Source organism: Gracilinanus agilis, chromosome 2 (genome assembly GCF_016433145.1).
Source record: "Gracilinanus agilis isolate LMUSP501 chromosome 2, AgileGrace, whole genome shotgun sequence".
Classification (NCBI taxonomy): Eukaryota; Metazoa; Chordata; class Mammalia; order Didelphimorphia; family Didelphidae; genus Gracilinanus; species Gracilinanus agilis.
This window is the reverse complement of record NC_058131.1, coordinates 661317257-661338282: the sequence shown is the minus strand read 5'-3', so window position 1 is coordinate 661338282 and position 21026 is coordinate 661317257. Positions and strand designations below refer to the sequence as shown.

The following is a 21026-nucleotide window of genomic DNA, read 5'->3' as shown; positions in this document are numbered from 1 at the left end:
ATTTCCTTCTTGTTCCTGTTTAAGGCATGAACGAGCAGGAACATTTGACTTTAAGTGAGTCTGAGAATAGACTGTAAGAACCAAGTCTTTTATCTCACGGGAACAATGCTGGCCTTCTTAAAGTACTTTTCCTGCCAGGGCAAAGGGCAAATGTGTTTCCAGCTGGGTATTTGCCACTGGGTAAAAAGTCAGACAGTTCCAAGTCTTGTGTCATGACTAGGCATTATCTGTCTTTCAAGTATAGTACCCAGAAGTCCCTTGTGGAAGTCAGCCTGAATTTGAAGTATGTATTCTGTTCTAGGTTACCACATTTTTTAAAGTTTTTTTTTTCAATTAACAGACATTTATTTTCTCTCTCATTCGTTCCTGTTTCCCTCCCTGTTAAAACACAAATAAATAAATAAACAAACAAACAAGCAAGCAAATAAATAATAGATGGGTGAATGAATATACAAATAAATAAATGAATAAATGAAGCAGGTTGAGGGCACTTAAGTGACTCAGTGAATTGAGAACCAGATCTAGAGATAAATGTCCTGGGTTCAAATCTGGCCTTAAATACTTCCTAGCTGTATGACCCTGGGCAAGCCACTTCACCTTCATTGCCTAGCCTTTACCATTTTTTTCCCCTGAGACGAACACACACAGTATTGATTCTAAGATAGAAGGTGTAAGGGTTTAAAAAAAAAAAAGAAGTAAAATAAACCTTGTGATAAATATGTTTGGTTCATCAAAACAAATTCCCATATTCGCCATGTCCCAAAAAAATGCTATTGTTGTCTCATTCTAAATTTTTAATCCATCACCATTCTGTCCAGAAGTTAGTAGCATGCTTCATCCTCTGTCCTTTGGAGTTGTGGTTGGGCAACACATTGACTCAGAGTTCTTAAAGTCTTTCAAAGCTGTTTGTCTTTACAGTATTATGATTATTGTATTTAAAAAAAAAAGTTAAAAAAATCCCAACTAATAAGTGGCAGAAGTAGTAAAGTAAGTAGCAGAGATAGAATTGAAACTTCTGAGTCTTCTTCCTTTCTTCCACCGTCCCATGTGATCTCCCAAAGTGAAGTGACTTGTCCAAGATCACACATAGGCAATAGAACTAAGGCTCAGGAACTTTGGGCCCAAATCCAGTGTTCTACCTATTTCTCCTTCCTTTCTTTAGAATCCCCTCTTTTGTGTAGGAGTGGTCCCTTCAGAATCATAGCCAGTAGAGAAAAATAGAGAAAATACTTGACTGAAAGGCCAGCATCCAGTTGCTAAAAATGCATGCTTATTTTCATAAAAACCTATTTGCTTACTTTTAGTAGGGAAGCTGGGAAATGACTTTTTTTCCCCTTATGATACTCCAGAACGACAGCTGGAAGACTAGAGAACACACTGAGGCAGAAAAGAAAGATTGCTCCCCATAATAGGAGACTGCCTAGTGCCATCCAGGCAGTGTGGCTAGGCATCCCAAGCTGCATCCAGCCCTAGTGAGTGTGCATTCTCCCTCTTTTCAGGAAGAGAACTCATTTTTCTTCCCAGAAAGAAAGGAAGACCTTCCATCCCCGCTCAGTAAACCACAGGCCTTTGGTCTCAGGAACGTCCTTGATTTCCTAACCCTTTGTTCTTCTAAAACGTTTTTGTTGTTGTTCAGTCCTGTCTGACTCTTTGTGACTCCCTTGGACCATCCCGTGTCACTACTCTCCAGGGGATTTTCTTGGTAAATGACTTGCCCAGGTTCACAAAGCTATTAAGTGTCTGAGGCTGGATTTGAAAACCAAATCCGACCTCAGACACTTAATAGTTGCCTTATAAAATATTGAAAAAAAAATTAAAGTATTTATTAATATATGTGTATATATAAATATTTTATGTTTTGTATTGTATATATTTGTGTGTATGTGTACACACACACACATTTATTTTTCTGTTTATTTATTTATTTATATGTTTGCCCATTCATTCATTGATCTATTTTTTTCTCTAAAACAATATTCAGAGCCAAGAAATTCCTACACCCAGGTATTTAGTTCAATGGCTTTGTGATCAATCACAGATTTGCTAGTTTGTGACCAAGCCCACCTGTTGGATCCAGTGGCTGCCCAGACACAATACTTGCTCCGCTCATCTGGCAAGGGCCTGTAGCAATGTTCTGGAGCCCCATCAGGGATTATGGAAGCATGAGGAGCTCTTATCAAGGGTGTTTTTTCCTGGGAATTCTTCTGGTTTCACAGACGGATTTTTGTTTTGATGCTACTAGGGTAGGGATTCAGTCTCTTGTGTGGGACCACTTTCTTCTCTTGTACAAATGACAAATCGTGTCCTGTTATTTCTTGTCTGTGCCCTTTCATACATCACCAGCTGAGATCTACCCCAGATCTCTCCATGTTTAAAAACAAAACCTCTTGTCTATAACATCCTCTCAGTCTCCAGCCCTGAATCTCTCCTCTCTTTCCCAACCAAATTCCTAGAAAGAGAAAGATATTTTCATTGCCCTTTCACTTCTCACCCTTTCCTATTCAGGCTTACAATCTCATCACTCAACTGAAATGGTTCTTTCCAAAGTTATTAATTATATTTCTATAATATTAAATATACACATACATGCATATGTAGACACATGTGTATCTGTGTATATGTAAATATAGTGTATTTATAGGTTTGTGTATATATATACATACACACACACATATATATATATACATACATATATATATAAATATAATTAATCATCAGACATGGTGGCCTCCTCATCCTTGACTTCTATAGTGTTTGACACTGTTGACTCATCTCTTCTCTATGGATTTGTATGACATTACTTGTAGGACATTCTTGGCTCTTCTTCATCCTTTCTCTCCAGCTGTAAGATTTAAATTAATATCTAATAAATCTAATTAATATCTAATATATCTAATAAATCCAAGTATTCTATTTTATAAAGTTTATTAATCATCACTTGAAGTAGAAAGAAAATAAACTAAAAGAAACAGAAGTTCATAGCTAATGATCTAACAAAAATAAACTCTCGTGAGTAAGTTCTCCTGCCTGCCCCAAAAGCCCGCTTCTGCAGCTCCAAGGGGGAAAAGAGAGGCGGGGCTACCCTCCCTTGTTAGCACGTAACGTGACAAGGACCATGGAATGCTGGGAGAGCGAGTCCTGGGAAGCCGATTCTAATTACGCACAACAGGAGAACTGTAGATATGCCTGAGCTCCCACCCTTTTTCTCTTTCATCAGGTCTCACAGTTTTCATTATCAGTTCACTGCAGACGTCTCTATATCCAGCCCTAATTACTCTATTCCATTTCAGTCTCGCGTCATCAACCACCTATTGAACATTCTGTGGATGTTCTGTGGGTTTCTCAATTTCAACGAGTCCAAAACAAATTCGTTTTGCCCCTCTTCTGAATTTCCTTGTTTGTGTCCAGAATATCACTATCCTTCTCGATCTTGTCAATTCTGCCTTCAGAATATCTCTCCCATCTGTCTCCTCTGTACTCCGACACTAGCCACCCCTAGTTCAGACCCTTATCATTTCTTACCCGAAAATTATGATAGTTTCCTAATTGGTCTCCTTCCCTTAAGTCTCTCTCAAATCCATCTTCCACACAAATTGCCAAAATGATTTTCCTTGATTAAAAACAGATCTAGGGGGCAGCTAGGTAGCTCAGTGGATAGAGAGCCAAACTTGGAGATGGGAAGTCCTGAGTGTAAACGCGATCTCAAGACACTTCCTAACTGTGTAACCCTGGACAAGTCACTTAACCCGTAGCCCTTACTACTCTTCTGCCTTAGAACCAATACATAGTATTACTTCCAAGACAAAAAATAAGGGTTTAAAAACAAAAATTTCGGTGCCTCTGCTCTTGAGGGGGTTTACAGTCACTTTAGAGGAGACACATATAGAGATAAATACAAAATAGATACAAGTGAAAAGGGAAGATATTAGCAGCTGAGGAGACGGTTATTTGAAAAAACCTTCATGTTTGGGAGGGTTTTGAAGCCAATTCTTGAAGAAAACATTTCTCCACCAAGACATAAGAGTTGAGCTTTGGGCCATGGGGAGGGCTGTGGAGAAGGGTTGTTGAGATAGGTTTTATGCGTGCAAAAATGAGAAATTCAGGGAACAACTCTTCTGTTAATCCCTCGAGCTTCTCAGAGGAAAGGTACTATGTAAATGCAAAATAATAATAAGATGACCAATCTTTTCATGAAATTATAATCACATAAGGATGAGAAAATAAAATGACTATAAACCGGCTCTTATAGGTAGAGGCTGAGGCATTGTGGATCCAGACAAATGGCACTTAACAGAAATGGATAGTTAAGTTTATGATATGGTTTCGGTTTAAAAAGTAATTTTGAGACTGATTTTGAGGGGGAAGGGAGTGACAGGCAGTGATGGAGAGACGTTTCTTTCCAACTCGAACTCCCTTTCCTTTTAAGTCAGCATTTTTAAGTCTCTTCATTCAGTCTTACTAACAACTCTTTTCCAGATGGAGAGAACAGCTAACAGGAACAGGGACAAAAATCTCCCCAGATCAGCATTCATTTCCTTAGCTTGGAGCCCTGGTTGTTCATAGCAACTGGAGACCTTTCTTAGGGGGTTGGGAAGTTTTTCAAAAGGAGTTAAAATAGGATCTTTTTTTTTTTTTTTCTTTTTTGGTCAGCAAGGACTGTTGTTTAGAAAATGTTTAGTTGTTGGGGTGTCCTTTATTTTAAATGCATCTTCTTAAAAATTAAGGTTATTTTGTTTCTCCCTAAATTTGCTCTGTTTTCTGATCCTTTTCTGTTTGTTAGCACCACTAGTCTCCTATTTGAAACCATGATATGCTCTTCAATGTTCTTTTCTTTACTTCCTACATGAAGTAGTTACAAAGTCCTTTAAATTCGCTATTGTAAGGAAAAGTTTGGCACAGAAAAGGTTTGTAATGTTGAAAGCAACTTTTCCTTACACCATACACAAAATATCTCTCAGGTCTTCCACTTTTCAGTCAGTTCCCACTAATGCTGTCTCATGTACTCATTACCATCTTCCTAAACCTGTCTCCTCTCTGAACTTTCTAATATATCTAACATAAAACATCTAAATAGTACAGTGGATAAAGTGACAGACCTGGAGTCAGAAAGACTCAACTTCCTGAATTCAAATTTGGACTCAAACATTTTGTAGATGTGACCCTGGACAAGTCACTTAATCCTGTTTGTCCCAGTTTCCTCATCTATAAAATGAGCTGGAGAAGGAAATGGCAAACCTCTCCAGTATCTTTGCCATGAAAACCTCAAATGGGATTACAAAGAGTTGGATGGGACTGAAAAAGTGAACCATTCTGCACTCTGTATTTTAGAAATAGTTGTGCTCATGTTCTCCACTCAAAAATCTTCAAATGAATCCATATTATCTACCAAATAAAAGCTCCTTCCCTGGCATTCAAAATCTTTTACCACCACCTAATCTGTCCAGCCTATATCAAACCAATCTCTACTTTTTAATCATCTCTCTAGGCAAACATGAACATTCTCTGCCCTCATACATCCCCTAAACTTTCCTATTTCCAGGCCTTTGCCCAAATTGTTCCTCCTGCTTAGAATGCTTTCTTCTCTCTCTTTGCCTTACCCAAGACTTCAGAGAACAGCTAAAATGTCTTCTTTCATTATGTCTCCTCTGCTATCCCATGTTAGTACTGATCTTTTCTTCCTTGGATCTCATTCTGCATTTTGTTTTATATCTCTCTAAGCACAATATCATGAATTATTTTGTTTTATAACTAGATTTAGATAAGGAGGTAGATAGATAGATAGATGGATGGATAGATAGATGAATGGATGGATGGATAGATGGATGGATGGATGGATGTAAAGATAGATGATAGATGGATGTATGGCTAGATAGATGATAGATGGATAGCTGGATGGATGGATAGATAATGCTTTTGCAAAAACTCAGAGAACTATGTAAATGTCAGTTATTAATTTTGGTTTGGTTGTTGTCATTCATTTCATTCTTCTCATCTCTTTCAATGTGCTTCAGACAGAAATGGTCCTAGAAATAGTCACTATACAGTTATTATCCTTTTAGAGTTGATGCTCCGTGGACTATTGTAGTTAAATAAATCTTTTGTATCTGAATAAAAGTTTTAGCATATAACCCTCTCTTCTGTAGGTTCAAAGAAAGTTTCTTTCTTTTTCCTTTTAAAACTCTTTACCTTTTGTCTTAGAACCTATACTGAGTATTGATTCCAAGGCAAAAGTGGTGAGGGCTTGGCACTTCCCCAGGGCCACACAGCCAAGACCTCTTGTTGGTAGGCCTGCTCTCTATTCATTGAGCTCTCTAGCTGCCTCTTCACAGAAAGTTTCTTCAGAACAAATCTAGTAGCAGACAGGACAACAGAAATGAGAGATACCTCACTGTGTTTCAATGTGATTTTGTTTTTTTCTGCTTCGTGTCTATATATTTAAAGCTTTTCATTTCATATAGCTTGGAGACTAAATATTTGTCATGGCCATATATATTAAAAACATTGTTCTTATGCTTTTATAGATCAATATTATATCTGGAACAAAAAGTTTTGGAATGACTTCCTCTTTAATTTGAAAACCATACTCACTCTGTTTTGGACTAAGGATAAAGGTCTAAGATTAGGCAGAACCATAAGAGGCTTAAACTATCCTGAAAGATGCTACATTTTATATCAATTGTCTTTTTTTAATAGTAAGCGGAGGATAGCTTTCCCTATGTGCATCAAATAAATAGCTTTAGCATCTTCATTATACTTACACAAACTCTAGAAGAACTTTTAAAAATTCAAGTCGCCTCTTTAAAACCATATGAGTTACTGGTATTATTTTTGTTGTCCATTTGGTTATTATGTAGAAATTCCAGAGTTTGCATTAAGATGCATATTGCTCTTAAGTGTCTCAACTTGTACTGCTTTAGATTTTAGTAGCTCTTTGATTTCAACTTTCATTTCTTCTCATCTCATCTTAGGGACGAACAAAGTCATTTCTTATGATTAACTCTAATTGGTCTGCAATATGTTGTTGTGTAAATTGGACCTAAAGGTACCATTGTCCCAAAGTAGCAAGCGTGAAGCTTTTGCTTATAATTACGGTTCCGCCTAACCTTAAACCTATTATTCTTACTCCTAACTAGAAGGGAGTATGGCTTTCAAATTAAAGAGGAAGTCATTCCCAAACAGATCTAACTGCAGGCACTTACTAGCTATGGGACACTGGGCAAGCCTCTTAATCTCCATCTGCCTCAGTTCCTTACATGTGTAAAATGAGACTAATATTGGCATCTACCAAAAAAAAAAATAGCATCTACCTCACAGGGTGGTTGTGATGAACAAACGAGGTAGTAATTATAAAACACTTAGCACAGTGCCTGGCTCTCTATAAATGTGATTATTTATTATTATTAAATGTCATTATTCTTATTGATAAGGGGTCTTTTCCTGAGGTTAGCTGTGTGTAGAGGTGGGACTCAGATTCGTTTTAATTGTCTCACTTCTAGGGAAATAGTCTTGCCACTAGATTATAAATTGCTTGAGGGACAGAGACTCTATTTGATTTAAAAATTGAATTTACCCAGTACCAAAAATAATACATTGAGCAGAGCAAGTGCTGAGTTAATGAACGGAATGGAAGAATAGAACTGGAAGTCGTTTCCTGGGAAGGTCCTGCCAGGATCATAGCGTTTCCATGAGGTGAAAAGAAGCAGGAATTAGTCCTCTTTGCCACCTGAAAAAAGGAGGATGCAAAGATGGGGGGAGGCGCTCTCCGTAGAGGGGAGATAACTGAACTTATGATGTTTGCCTTCCTTCCTGTTCTACCTTGTTCTAAGCAGCACTTTTTCTTTCCTTCCTCACGCCTACCTTCTCCCACCTACTTCCTTTCTTCTTCTCCCATTTTTTTCCTGCTTCCCTGCCTATGCCTCTGGCCAGTATCTTCTTGGAGGTTCCGTGCTGTGGGGAGCACCCAGCTTGGTCTTGTGTACAGGTAAGGTTCCTAACATGACAGTGTCTCTACTTGTTTCTGGTAAAAATTAATCATTTGCTTAGGATGCTTTCCATTATTTGGTAGCCTTTTATTTATCCTCCACTCCACCCTGCTATGCCTCATCATGATGTGGGGCCATGCTGGGCTCTCAGCAGAGCACAAGTTCTAGCAGCTCCTTCCCAGAGGGAAGGGCCCCAAGTCCAGGCCCTGTGGGGGACAGATGGTCTCCTCGCCCTCCCAGGTCAGGACCGCCAGGCTGGAAGAGATTCTGCACCTCGAGGGAGTGCCTGTGAAATGCCGAGGTGGTGGGGCTGCAGCAGTTCTTTGAAGTTGTCTTCAGACTCACAGAGAGGTCCTTTCAGAAGGACAAGCATTTCTAAAATGCCTCCTACTTGCAGAGGCTGAGGATGCAAAGACAAAACACAATCGCTGTCCTCAAAGACCTTAGGAGGGACCCTGAAGAAATCAGAGATCTTTGAATTATTGAAATAATTTAATGAGCATCTTATAAAAAAGAGGCTCTTCTTTCTCATTTTTTTCTTTAAATAAAATACAAATAGGGGAGTAGAGAGTATAGATAAGTTTTCACCCAGCCAGTCGCATCCATGGATATCACATAGCCTAAAGTCTTAAGCTTTTTCTAGGACAGGGACCCTGTATCTTATTTATCTTTGTATCTCCTCCTATACTTAACACTTAATCATAGAATCACATACAGTCTTTTGAAGAGTTCTACGTAGATATCTGGTCCATCAAATACTGAGTAAAAATGCCCTTTCTGGGAGGTCACTAGGTGGCTCAGTGGATTGAGAGCCAGGCTTAGAGATGGGGTCCTGGGTTCAAATGCTGCCCCAGACATTTACTAGTTGTATGATCCTGGGCAAGTCACTTAACCCCCATTGCCTCGCCCATGCCACTCTTCCGTGTTAGAGTTGATAGTGAAATAAAAGGTTTGGGTTTTTAAAAAAAGAGGAACTTTGCAGTTTCCCAAAGACAATCCATTTCACCCTCCTTCTGTTCAATTCTGAACCCAGCTCATTGTTCATTTATAATGTCTTCCATAATATAAAAAAAAAAAAATAGGGGGCAGCTGGGTAGCTCAGTGGATTGAGAGTCAGGCCTAGAGACAGGAGGTCCTAGGTTCAAATCTGGTCTCAGACACTTCCCAGCTGTGTGACCCTGGGCAAGTCACTTGACCCTGTTATTTTTAAAAATTATGAAGGCTGATATTATGAGGAAAATTAATATTTTAATTAAAGCCATGTTGATAGAGTAAATTAGACCACATGCCTGTAAAAAATTCAAATTGCTGCCTCAGCCATTAGTTTCGTACCTTAGCGCGATCAGGTACCAAAGAGGAAGTTCAAAGCGACTTCCCAATATTTAAAGACATCCTTTACCTTGAAGATGTCATCCAAAATAGGAAGCCTGTTGGATCATGGGAAATGTAGTTTCAAGGTCCCCCACATATCCACAGGAAGTTTGTCAAATACTACATATCTTGAGGCTTAATATTTCTAAATAGAACCCCAGTAATTTTAAATAACACAACCCCCATTGCCCACCCTTACCACTCTTCCACCAATGAGCCAATACACAGAAGTTAAAGGTTTAAAAAAAAATAAAATAAAAACTAAAAAAAAAAAAAGTATATGTTGCATATACCTATATAGACATGCCCATGTACACAAATGTCAATAGATGAATTCTAGGAGTTGTCCAGTGTTATAATTATTGGAGGTCTCTTTATCTATTTGAGATGGTAAATTGATGTACAGAGAGAAATAAGATGACCCTTCTCCCTTATAACAGTTGCCCAGGCAGGATCCTTCAGGTCTAAGAGGTATATCCCTTCAGGACCCACCTGGGGTTAATTGATATGTTGATTTGGGCTCTTTAGCTAGGATAACGCCTTGTATTCTGACTGCGATTTCTCCCTTCCCAAAACAAGCTTTGACACTGCTTTAAGAAGGTACTTTAAACTTTATATTAAACAAGAAGGATAAGGGTAAAGAACTGTGGTATAGGAGACCCTATTCTAATGGTTACTAATGAAATCTCAACTGCTGGCAGATGAAGAATCAATGTAGCTTCCCTCTGGTTTAGCCTGGCCAGGACTAAACCAGAGTAGGTAAACTGCTGGGATATCTTTGGCTTCTTCTTCAATAGATCTTCAGCCTTACAGTTGAGTTATGTCCACCTTTTCCACCCTCTTCTTCATCTCCTGCCCACTTCCCGGATCCCTCCCGGGCCCTGGGAAACCTAGATATCTAGATGATGAAACTCCTAATGTCTAGGGGCAGTAGACACCAAGGTGGTGGTCAGGTACAGGTTGGGACGGTATCTCAAGTACAGGAAGAGTTTGCAGAGAGATGTTTGCACCCTCTCACTCCAAGACCAGGATCCACGGATCTCCAGCCTCAGCACAGGTCAAAGACCCAGAACTTCTGCTCAGGGTTCTCAACTGCCCCTCCTCCTGCCTCTCGCATTACTCCCTGGGAACATTCCATCCAACTGACTTTTTTGTCAATCAAAGGTGAACTTCAAGCTCCCAGAGATTCAATATAAAAACAGCCAGCTACAGAGCATAGACTGGACAATAGACATTCATTATCCACTTAGTTTTCCTTGTGTGGATGATTAGCCTCAACTGTTTTGACAGAGACAATGGGAATTAAGTGACTTGTCCAGGAAATGTCTGAGGTCAAGTTTGATCCCAGGACCTCCCATCTCTAAGCCTGGCTCTCAGTCCACTGAGCCACCCAGCCACTCCCTCTGCTACATCATCTTCTTAACACTGGTGAACACCTTTGGCAAAAGATGACCACTTTTCCCTCTCTTATGCCTCACCTGATGTTAATAATAAGAGGATCTTTGAACAAGATTTTCTATTACTATTATTATTATTATTGTCTCTTACCAGGAATCTTGTAACATTTTAACAAATACATGGAAAATATCTTGTTGAAAGGGAGTCTTTAAGATTCTGTCCAACTAAGTGCTTTTATTTTTTCTAAAAAACAAATGATTATTAAATATTTTATTTAAATTTTTAAATTTTAAATTTTGAAAATTTTGAAAAAATTAAAAATTAACAAACAAACAGGGGATTCTTGTATTCTCGTAGACTTGGAGCTAGAAGAAAGGTTAGAGGCTGTGGTGTCCCAGGCTCTCCTTTTACAGAAGAGAGCTCTGAAGCCCAGAGTGCTTTAATACAATTACACTCCTAAGGGTCTGAGAAAACTCAGGTCTTCCTGTTTCCAAGCCTAGCTTCTAGTTCATTCTGTCATAGTATTCGTGTGGTCTGTAGGGATGTCTCAGCCCACCAGCAGCTGATTAATAAAGGTTTGTTGAAGGAACGTCCCATCTAAAATTTTGCTGCCTAACGACACTTTGCAAATGACAGTTCTTTCTTGTTTCATCGATTTCTTGCGGCCAGGAGGAGAGCCACCCTTCCTGGGTGTGCAGCGAGGAATCTGGGTGGGGGAAGAGCCCTGAAGCCCGTTGTCCCGGCGTGGCTCTTGGTCTAGGCAGGGGGAGAGAGCAGAAAGGGCTAAGAAGAGGATCTGCCTCGGAGGGGGGCGGAGGGGGCGGAGGGGGCGGGCTGCCTGGCTAGGAAGCCTGTTGTGGAAGCACCGCGTGGGCAGCGATGCCCGGGGGCCCGGGGAAGGTGGGAATGGTTGGTACTTGCCAAGTGTCACAACCTGCCTGATCGCTAATGACTCAAAGCCTTTCTCTCACGCTTTGGTTGGGCGCCTGGGGAACCTGGCACGGGGGTCAGCCCCACTGGCTGCCCCCGTGCCATTGGCCGTCGGCGCGGGTTTGGGTGCTGGCCCCGTGCCCAGGCCCGCCCAAGGGGTGCACCTTGGAGGATAAATGAGAAGAGATCACAAGGACCAGCTCCACGGCAACGTGCGCTCGCAGCCTGCAAAGCCTCGGCTCTCCCAGGGGTCGCGGCTGACAGCAGGAGACCGGTGTGGAGGAGGTGGGGCGGGGGCGTGTCTTTGTCCCATCGAGGAGGTGAGTCTCTTCTCCCAGAACTTCCTCTGCAGCACCTGCTGGGGGGCCTGCGGTCCAGTGGGCCTCCGTTTCCCTAACTGTCCCGCCCAGAGAGCAAGGGAGAAGCTACCGAGACCCGTGCCTGGGAGAGCCGGAAGGCGGCAGGGGACGTGGGCTTTGTGTTCTCAGTGGGGGAGGGGGCGGACAAAGCAAATGATTCTTCTTCGGTTCAAGCAGTTTTAGTTTTAGGTCCTTCTCCTGTTGGAGCTCATTTTTCTTTCTTTCTTTCTTTCCTTTTTAAAAATTCATTTAAGAAAAAACCCTTCCTTTCTGCCTTTGAATCAATACTGTTTATTGGTTCCAAGGCAGAAGAGTGGTTAGGGGCTAGCCAGTGCTACTTAAGGAATGGTCACCCAACTGAGGCCAGATTTGAACCTGGGACCCCCATCTCTAGATCCAGCTCTCAATCCTGGTCACACAACTGAGGCCAGATTTGAACCTGGGACCCTCATCTCTAGATCCAGCTCTCAATCCACTGAGCCACCTCATGGTCCCTGGAGCTGAGTTTTCTCGCTACACTAAGCAGACCTGGGGCTGTTAAATGTCGTCTTTCTATCTGTGCCTTATGAATTACCCATGTTAGAATAGGGTCATTCCTGGCTCTAAGGATACAGAAAATCTATTGATTGACACTTTAAATGATCTTTTAACTCTGTCCAGCCCTCTCAGAAATGATTCTCTGCTTAGATTCTGGATGATTGCTTTCTACTGTTTTTGTTGGTGTTTAGTAACCAACAATGGCCTTACAATGACTTTACTGTAAAAACAGATTGGGTCTAACTAAGGTGCTTCTGTTAGGTCTGGTTTTGTTGTTGCCTGCTGGGTAGGCGGTTCCCCCACTTACTGCCGGGGTTCAGATCTCAGGGGAGTCCAACCGATGATGCAAGATCTGGAGCAGGACCTGGACTCTCAGCCAGAGGAGGAGGCTGGTGTCTGGAGGCAGACCTCTAAGGGACGTTTCTGCATGGGAGCTCCTGAGACCTTTGTACTTGGTCTGTTTGGCGACCTCCCATTCTCCCAGGAAACTGCACTCTGGCTAGCGAAGCTGCTTTTAGTTCTCTAATCGAGTTAAATCCAGGACCCTACTAGTCAGTCCATAAAATCGGTCAATGAATACTGAATAAGCACCTACCATGTACCAGGCACTGTGGTAAATGATGGATCTACAAAGAAAGGTCAAGGACCATCCCTGAAAATCTGGCCTCGGACATTTCTTAGCTGGAAGACCCTGAGCAAGTCACTTGACCCCCACTGCCTAGCCCTTATTACTTTTATGCCTTGGAACTGACACTTGGTTTTGATTCTATGATGGAAAGCAAGGGTTTCAAAATAAAAAATAAAAAGAGTCTCCTCTCTCAAGGAACTCACAGATGAATAGAGGAGTGTAGGAGTACATAATCTAATGATGGCATAGAAGTGACATGTATTCTTTTTTTTTAAAACCCTTACCTTCCATCTTGGAGTCAATACTGTGTATTGGCTCTAAGGCAGAAGAGCAGGAAGGGCTAGGCAATGGAGGTTAAGTGACTTGCCCAGGGTCACCCAGCTAGGAAGGGTCTGAGGTTAGATTTGAACCCAGGACCTCCCATCTCTAGATCTGGCTCTCCATCCACTGAGCCACCAGCTGCCCCTCATAACATTTATTCTGATATCCTTATAGGTAGGAGGGAAGTATACTGGAGTGGACAAAGTCCTGCCTTTGGAGTCAGGGAGAACTGGGTTCAAACCTTATCTCAGATACTTGTGTACTATGGACATATAACTCTCCTCTGAATTTGTTTCCTCATCTATAAAACAGAAATAATAATACTTTGAGGACTAAACTCATATGGTTTTTGTGAGCCTCAAATAAGAGAATGGATGTAAATCAGCTTTTATGCAAGTGAGGATGTCTGTGTGGTTTGCATATTATTCAATAAGTATAGAGATGTGTATATAATATGCCATAAATATTATACATATGCACATATCTGTGTATACATTAAAAAACCCAAAATGCATGCTTTTGTTTATATGCTAATTATATTCTCAAAACCCTACTCCAGATTCATCCCAGATTTGGACTCAACCTCACAATTATTTTCATTCTTCTTGAAGTTGTGGATATCATAGAAGTTTCATGATGAGAATCATATGGCTTAGAGGGCTCAGGAGATAATTCCCATTCTTGAATTTTGAATTAAATGGGATCAAAACCATTAAAAAGTTGGTGGGTAGGGAAAGGAGGCAGAGGGAGTCAAAGGAAGTATTTGATAAGTCATTAAATAATTTTAAGGTATTTACAGGTATAAATGAATATCTTTAGAAAAGTAATTTTCTAAGGGCAACTAATTGGCCCGATGGTTAGAGAGCCAGCCTTGGAGATAGGAGGTCCTGGGTTCAAATTCAGCCTCAGATACTTCTTAACCATGTGACCCTGGGCAAGTCACTCGGCCCCGGTTGACTTGTCCTTTCTATTCTTCTGCCTTGGAAATAATATTTAGTATAGATTTTAAGGCAGAAGGTAATGGTTTTAGGAGAAAAAAGACAGAAAGGGAGGGAAGAAGGAAGGGAGGGAGGGAGGAAGGAAAGAAGGGAGGGAGGAAGGGAGGAAGGAAAAAAGGAAGGAAGGGAGGGAGGAAGAAAAGGAGGGAGGGAGGGAGGGAGGGAAGGAATCAAGACAACCTGAGATCAAATCCAATCTTGGACACTAACTAGCTGAGTGATCCTGGGCAAGTCTTACAAGGTCAGACTAAACTGATCTTTGCAGACAGACTCAGAAATGATGATGCCTGTAATCTTGCTGGGTAACTGGGGAAAACAATTAGGTTGGAATTTGACCCCACAACTGAGCAGTATTCTCCTTTGAGTCATACATCCATATCAGGAAATTAGAAGAATTGACTAAATGAGTGGAACACGTGGAAAGGACTCCAGCATTGGGGTTCTGGCAATCTCGCATGGTGTGGCTCTTAACCAGAACTACCACCGGGATTGTGCCTCGAATTTGGTTTTTTGGATGGTAATGCAGTCCCTTGGGCCATTGTTGTAGTATTTGCTGAATGGAACAGCCCCAGTTGGATATTATCCGGTACTGACCCAGAAACTGTGGTTTGGTAGTCTGTGACTCCTTCACAACATCTTGTCCAGCCAGTCACGAAATCCTTTTGCTTCTGCCCACTGAAGTGACTGAATTTCTTCTCCTTTCCCCTAACCCAGATCAATATAGCATAGAGTAGAAAGAGTGATAGCCTTGGCAAGGGCTGGGCGGGAATCCTGCCTGTGGCATTCACTAGCTCTGTGCACTTAGAAAGAAGGTTTTTGTTTTTTATTTATTATTAAATTATTATTTATCATTAACATTTATTAAGCCCCTACTACGTGTGAGACGTTATGCTAAGTGTTTTAAAAGTCTTCTCTAATTTGATCCTCCTAACAAAGCTGGGTGCTATTATGATCTCCATTTTAAAATTGAGGAAATCGAGGCAAACCGGCATTCAACGACTTGCCTAGGACCTTGTCCCTAATAAGTAAGTGCTTGAGGTCCGATTGAACTCAGGTCTTCCTGATTCCCGGCCCAGCACTCCGCTTAGCTGTCAAATGGAGTGGAAGAGTGTTAGATTTGGAGAAAAAGGTTCTGAGTTTGAGTCAAAACGGGGAGTTTTCCTTACTGACGAAATGACAAATGAGTCGATCAGGAAACGTTTATGAAGTGGCTCCTGGGTGCAGGTGGGTGTCCAAAGTCTGGAACCTGCCCCCGCCCTCCCCGATAAGCTGGGCGGCTTCTGCCGCAAGTGGAGGTAAATCCTTTACGCTGCCCGTGGCCAGGGCTTTGCTCTCTAAACCAGGCTTGCTGTGAGACTCCGGGAAGGGGTGAGAACTCACCCCGGAGACCTCCGTGGGCTTCCTTGGGGATGACTGTTCTGGGAGCGGGGCGGGGACCCGTCTGGATGGTGTCTGCGCGCCCCAGAGCTCTCCCCGGGATAGCGCTTCGCCTGCTGCCCCCGGGCAGCCCCGTCTCTCTGGGTCTTTGCAGGGGCTCCCAGTGGGGGAGGAAGTAACACACGGTTGCTTTTCATCTCCAGAAATGTCTTTCCTGGACCTGAGCTTCTTCTCGGTGGGGATGTGGTCTCTGGGGGCCGGCGCCCTGGGGGCGGCTGCGCTGAGCTTAATCCTGGCCAACACGGACCTGTTTCTCACCAAATCGGTGGACGCTACGCTGGAGTTTCTGGAGGAGATCCAGCTGAAAACCCTGGATGAAGGTGAGGACGGAGCCGCGGAGCTCCCGCTGCTCTTAGGTCTTTCAGGACGCTATTTCGGACCTGCCTAGATGCCTCCGAAGCAGTAAGTGAAACACGGATGGAAAAACACCGAATGCCTTTCTTTCCCTTCCAGAATCCCCAAAGACGTTCAAAGCCCGAGAACTCTGGGAACACCGAGGGGCAGTGATCATGGCGGTGCGGAGGCCGGGCTGTTTTTTGTGCCGAGAGGTATGTTGTTTTTTTAGGCTTTTAGTCTTCAAAAGAGCCAGGATATGTGAGAGACCTTTGTGGTTCACATGTCCATAGCACTGTTTTTTGTAATATTGGTTGTTTTTTTTTACTTACTATTTATTTTTAACATCCATTTCTTTTTAAGTTTTGAGTTCTAATTTTTTTTAAACCCTCACCTTCCACCTTAAAGAGCTACTATATTTATTTATTTATTTGTTTGTTTGTTTAAATAACCCTTGTCTTCTGTCTTAGAATCAATACTGTGTATTGGTGCCAAGGTAGAAGAGTGTTAAGGACTAGGCAATGGGGGTTGAGTGACCTGCCCAGGGTCACATAGCTAGGAAGTGTTTGAGGTCAGAGCCACCTACCTACCCCCTGTTCATTTTCTTTTCATAAGTTTCTTGTATGGCTCTCATATCTTTTCCCATTTTTTTCTATCCTAATTTGTTTTATAATTTTTTGGTTATTTTTTAATCTCTTTCTTTAACTCTCCTAGGAATTCTTTTTGGGCTTGTGTCCAATCTGCATTTTCCTTGAGGCTTTGCTGTAAATATTTATGAGTCATTATCTTCTTCTGTGTTTGTGTCTAACTTCTCTGTCACTATAGTAACTTTTTATGGTCAGATTCTTCTTTCTTTGAGCCAACTTCTTGACTTTGATTTTATATTAGGGCTGGACTCTGTACACTTCTGGGGGTGATGTCTGGCCTGAGCTTCTGCTTTCTTAGGTCCTTCTGTTGCTTTCACACCTCAGTCTGGGAGCCTACAAGTTTTCAGTGCTCCCCAAGTGGTGTGATCCATGGAGAGGCTTGTTCACTGCCCTCCTGGTCTGCGCTCTGCAAATTTCTGACCCAGGAGTGGGTCTCTTGACTTCTACAGGGTTGCATTTCAGTAAACTTTTGCTGGATTCTGTCACTGTTAGCCCACCGGGAGAGTTGTATGTTTAGAGCCACTGAACTGCTGGTTCCCCTTTGATCTTGATCTTCTCATCCAGGCTCAGAGCCACACAGATATGTTTCCAGAATTTGGTCCTTGTTCAGTCCATTACTAAGACCCCACACACTTGCCACTCCTCTTTTGTACCTGAATCTCTGGTCTGGAGCTGGGTAGTGGGCAAGAGAGAGCTGCCAAATAGTGTTCATTCCTACACCCGGTGCTAGCTGAAGGATCCACTGGGATCTCTCTGTGTGCTGGTGCTTCCTACCCTGGTTTCTTTGTCTTAGCCCCCTTTCCATCCTTGGGTTCTGGAATATTGCGTGCCATGTCACTGCACTCCCTTTTGGCTACCCTCTGCCCCCCTCTCCAGGTCTGTCTTGCTAAGCTGCTCCAGACTGAAAAAATGACTCATTGTGATTTCTTGACTTGCTCCATCAGAATTTGGTCTGCCAGAATTCTAAGCAGTTATGAAGGAGGTTTCCTGGGTGAGCCAGGCAAAAATCCTTTGTCTCATTTTGCCACTTTGACTGTCCCTAACCATTTTGCCATCCACTCAAACTAGCTTTCTCTCTGTTCCCACACAACACTTCATCTTTGGTCTCTGGCTTTAAGCTGGCTGCTCTTGAGCTTGGTAGGCACGCCCTCCTCACCTGGGCCTCGGAGAATCCTTTTGTCCCTTCAGGACTGAGTCCAAGCACCCTGTTCTCCTTGAATCCTTTTCTTCATTCCCTCAGCTGCTAACGTCCTCCCTCCCAACTATCTTGTATTTAACTACTTTACAATTATTTCATGTACAATTCTATGTGTACTTAATGTTTCCCTATTGGAACCCAAGTTCCTTGTGATCCAGGATTGTTTCACTTATTGTATTTGGATCCCTAGCTCTTAGCACTGTATCTGGCACAGGATAAATCAATAATTGCTCATTGAATGCCACAGCTGGAAAGGAGCTCAAAGACCAGATGATGGTCCAACTTGCTTCTGAATAAGCTTTCTCTCTAGAGCATAACCAAACAAGTCTTTGAATTCCCAGTTATAGAGAGCTTACTCTCTTCTAAAGCACCCAGCGCCACTTTGGAGAGCTCTAATCCTTAAGCAATCTTGAATCATTTCCAGTTTGGTGCCTTTTATGTCCTAATTAGTAATAGTGAGAATTCTATTCAGATTTTGTTTGCCCACTCCCTGACCTAAAGGGATTTCCTTCTTGACTCCTTACCTGTCCTTGGCAGGCTGGGTTGGGCTTTCTTGGCGAGATAGAGGAAACCTCTGATGATACCAAGGGAGCAACTCCCATTTACATTTGTTGGTTGTTGCCTCTAAAGAGCATTCTAGGAGCTTGTGCTGATTTTAGTTTCTTCTACTTTCAAAGTAGGGGCCTGAGAACTTGGAAAAAAAAAACCTTCCAACATTAATTAAGTAGTAATGTGTTATGGAAATTTTTGGTTTCCCCAAGGATGAGTGAAAAGGATATGCATGTGTATATATAAGAACCCTTAGGGTAAATTAATTAATAAAGAGACCCAGAATCAATAAGCAAGTTCAACAAGCATTTTCTTAAGCATTTGCTATGTGCCAGGAATTGTGCTAAGCACTAGGAATATAAATGCAAACAAAAAGACAATCTCTGCCCTCAAGGTACTTACATTCTAATGGAGAAGACAACACATAAAGGAAGTGAAAAAGAAAAGATGGGATGGGGGCATGGTGGAAAAATCTAGGGTGTTACAGCCTTTTGGAAACTGAAGAGATGGCTGTCCAGGAGACCCTCCATCTGTGAAGATTCTGGGAGGAGCTTTCCACCCTCCAAACCGGAAAATATATGCAGTATCAGTTTATCTAATGTATATAGTGAAGAATTGTTGTTGTTCACTTGTGGCCAACTCTTAATGACCCCATTTGGGATTTTCTTGGCAAAGATACTGGAGTGGTTTGCCATTTCCTTCTTCAGCTCATTTTATAAATGAGGAAACTGAGGCAAACAGGGTTAACTGACTTACCCAGTGTCTGAGGCTAGATTCGAATTCAGGAAAATGAGTCTTTCGGATTCCAGGCCCTGAGCTCTATCAGTTGTGCCACCTAGCTGCCCCACAGTGAAGGATGAATTCCTCTGAATGAGGGGAACCTTTCAGCTTACCAGGCAAGACTTCAATAAGGAAAGGATTGAAGGAGGAAAGAATGAATTGATTAAATGCCACTATTTACCAGACTCTGTGAGGCCTTCCTGTTCTGCCCTCTGTTTCTTTGGCTGAGTCTTTTGTTTAGTTACAGCTTAATTATGATGGGAGTAGGAATAAGAACTTAATATGTGATTTCATTAATATAAAAAACTTACTAGATAAGAAAACCCCTTCTGTCAATGCAGGACAGGATCTTCACTACCACTTATAATCGTAAGCGTTCCCTAGATGCTGAGGAATTAAGTGACTTCCTCAAGGCCAAACAGCCAGTATGTGTTAGGCAGAATGGCCTAGTGGCAAAAGAATTGCTTTTAGAGCCAGAGTATCTGGCTCTGAGTAATTATAACAATCTTAGCACTTTTATTCGGTTATTAAAAAGCAGTATCTTCCACCTGTCTAATAGTCTATCAAACATCTATCAAAAATAGTCTATAAACACAAGAGAACTCTAGTATGATAGAGATCTGTCCCAGAACTGCTTCTATCTGAATTCTCTACTGAATATAAGAAGAGAATGAGAATTCAAGCAGCCCACCTTTATTTGGGGCGTTAAGGTTTGTTTTGTGATTATTATTATCTCATTTGAACCTTACAATCCTGGCAAATGGGTGCTTTTATTATCTCTATTTTCCAGTTGAGAAACTGAAGCTTCCCCTAATAGAGCATTAATTCCTTGAGGGTAATGATTTTCATTTTGGGGTTTGTATCCCAAGAGCTTAGCACAGTATGTGGCACTTCACTTGATGCCTTCTGAATGAATGAATGAATGAATGAATGAATGAATGAATGAGTGGATGGATGGATGGATGGATGGATGGATGGATGGATGGTTGGATGGATGATAGTCTCAAAGGTTAAACAGTTTGTCCAGTTAATAAGTATTCTAGAGAAGATTCAAACTTAAGTCTTCCTCACTCCAAGTTTAAGTGATTTATCCAGTTATTGAGTTAATAAGTATTCTAGATAGGATCTAGGAACATGCAACCTCCCTAATTAGGTTGAAGATATAAATTAGGTCCTTGCCTGTGATGAAATATCTTTATTAAAGGTGAAATCTCCTTTGACACCATAAGCATCCCCTTTTGCCATTTGTACCACGAAGGCCTTTGTCCATTATTATAACGAACTACTCCATGCACTGTCTCAGTGAATCCGAATTGGACAAGATTCCTCTGCAAAACAAGTTTCTTCTTTACTGCTTGTTGTTGACCGAATAATGTTATAAAATATAAGTGAGCTGTTGTTTGGCCATAAAAAGAAAACAAACCATCTTTGTCCTCCTCTTGGTTCGAGTGACAATCAGCCCTTTCAGCCCCGCATCAGGAGGCAGCCTCTTTGGATGTTGGAATGGAGAGGGGTTTTTTCTGTGTTTTCTTTGAAGAATTAAGAGGAGATTGCAAAC

The 21026-nt window shown here is 41.7% G+C and overlaps 1 protein-coding gene across 2 annotated transcripts in view; it reads left to right on the top strand.

Annotated features, from left to right (window-relative positions):
- Positions 1 to 21026, top strand: part of PRXL2A (peroxiredoxin like 2A) — a 40000-nt gene that overhangs the window by 7493 nt on the left and 11481 nt on the right. For both annotated transcript variants that reach the window (XM_044665796.1, XM_044665797.1), the window contains exons 2-3: positions 16105 to 16281; positions 16415 to 16509. In XM_044665796.1, the coding sequence (XP_044521731.1) occupies positions 16107 to 16281; positions 16415 to 16509 (270 nt within the window). In that variant the 5' untranslated portion in view covers positions 16105 to 16106. The remainder of the gene's footprint in view (positions 1 to 16104; positions 16282 to 16414; positions 16510 to 21026) is intronic.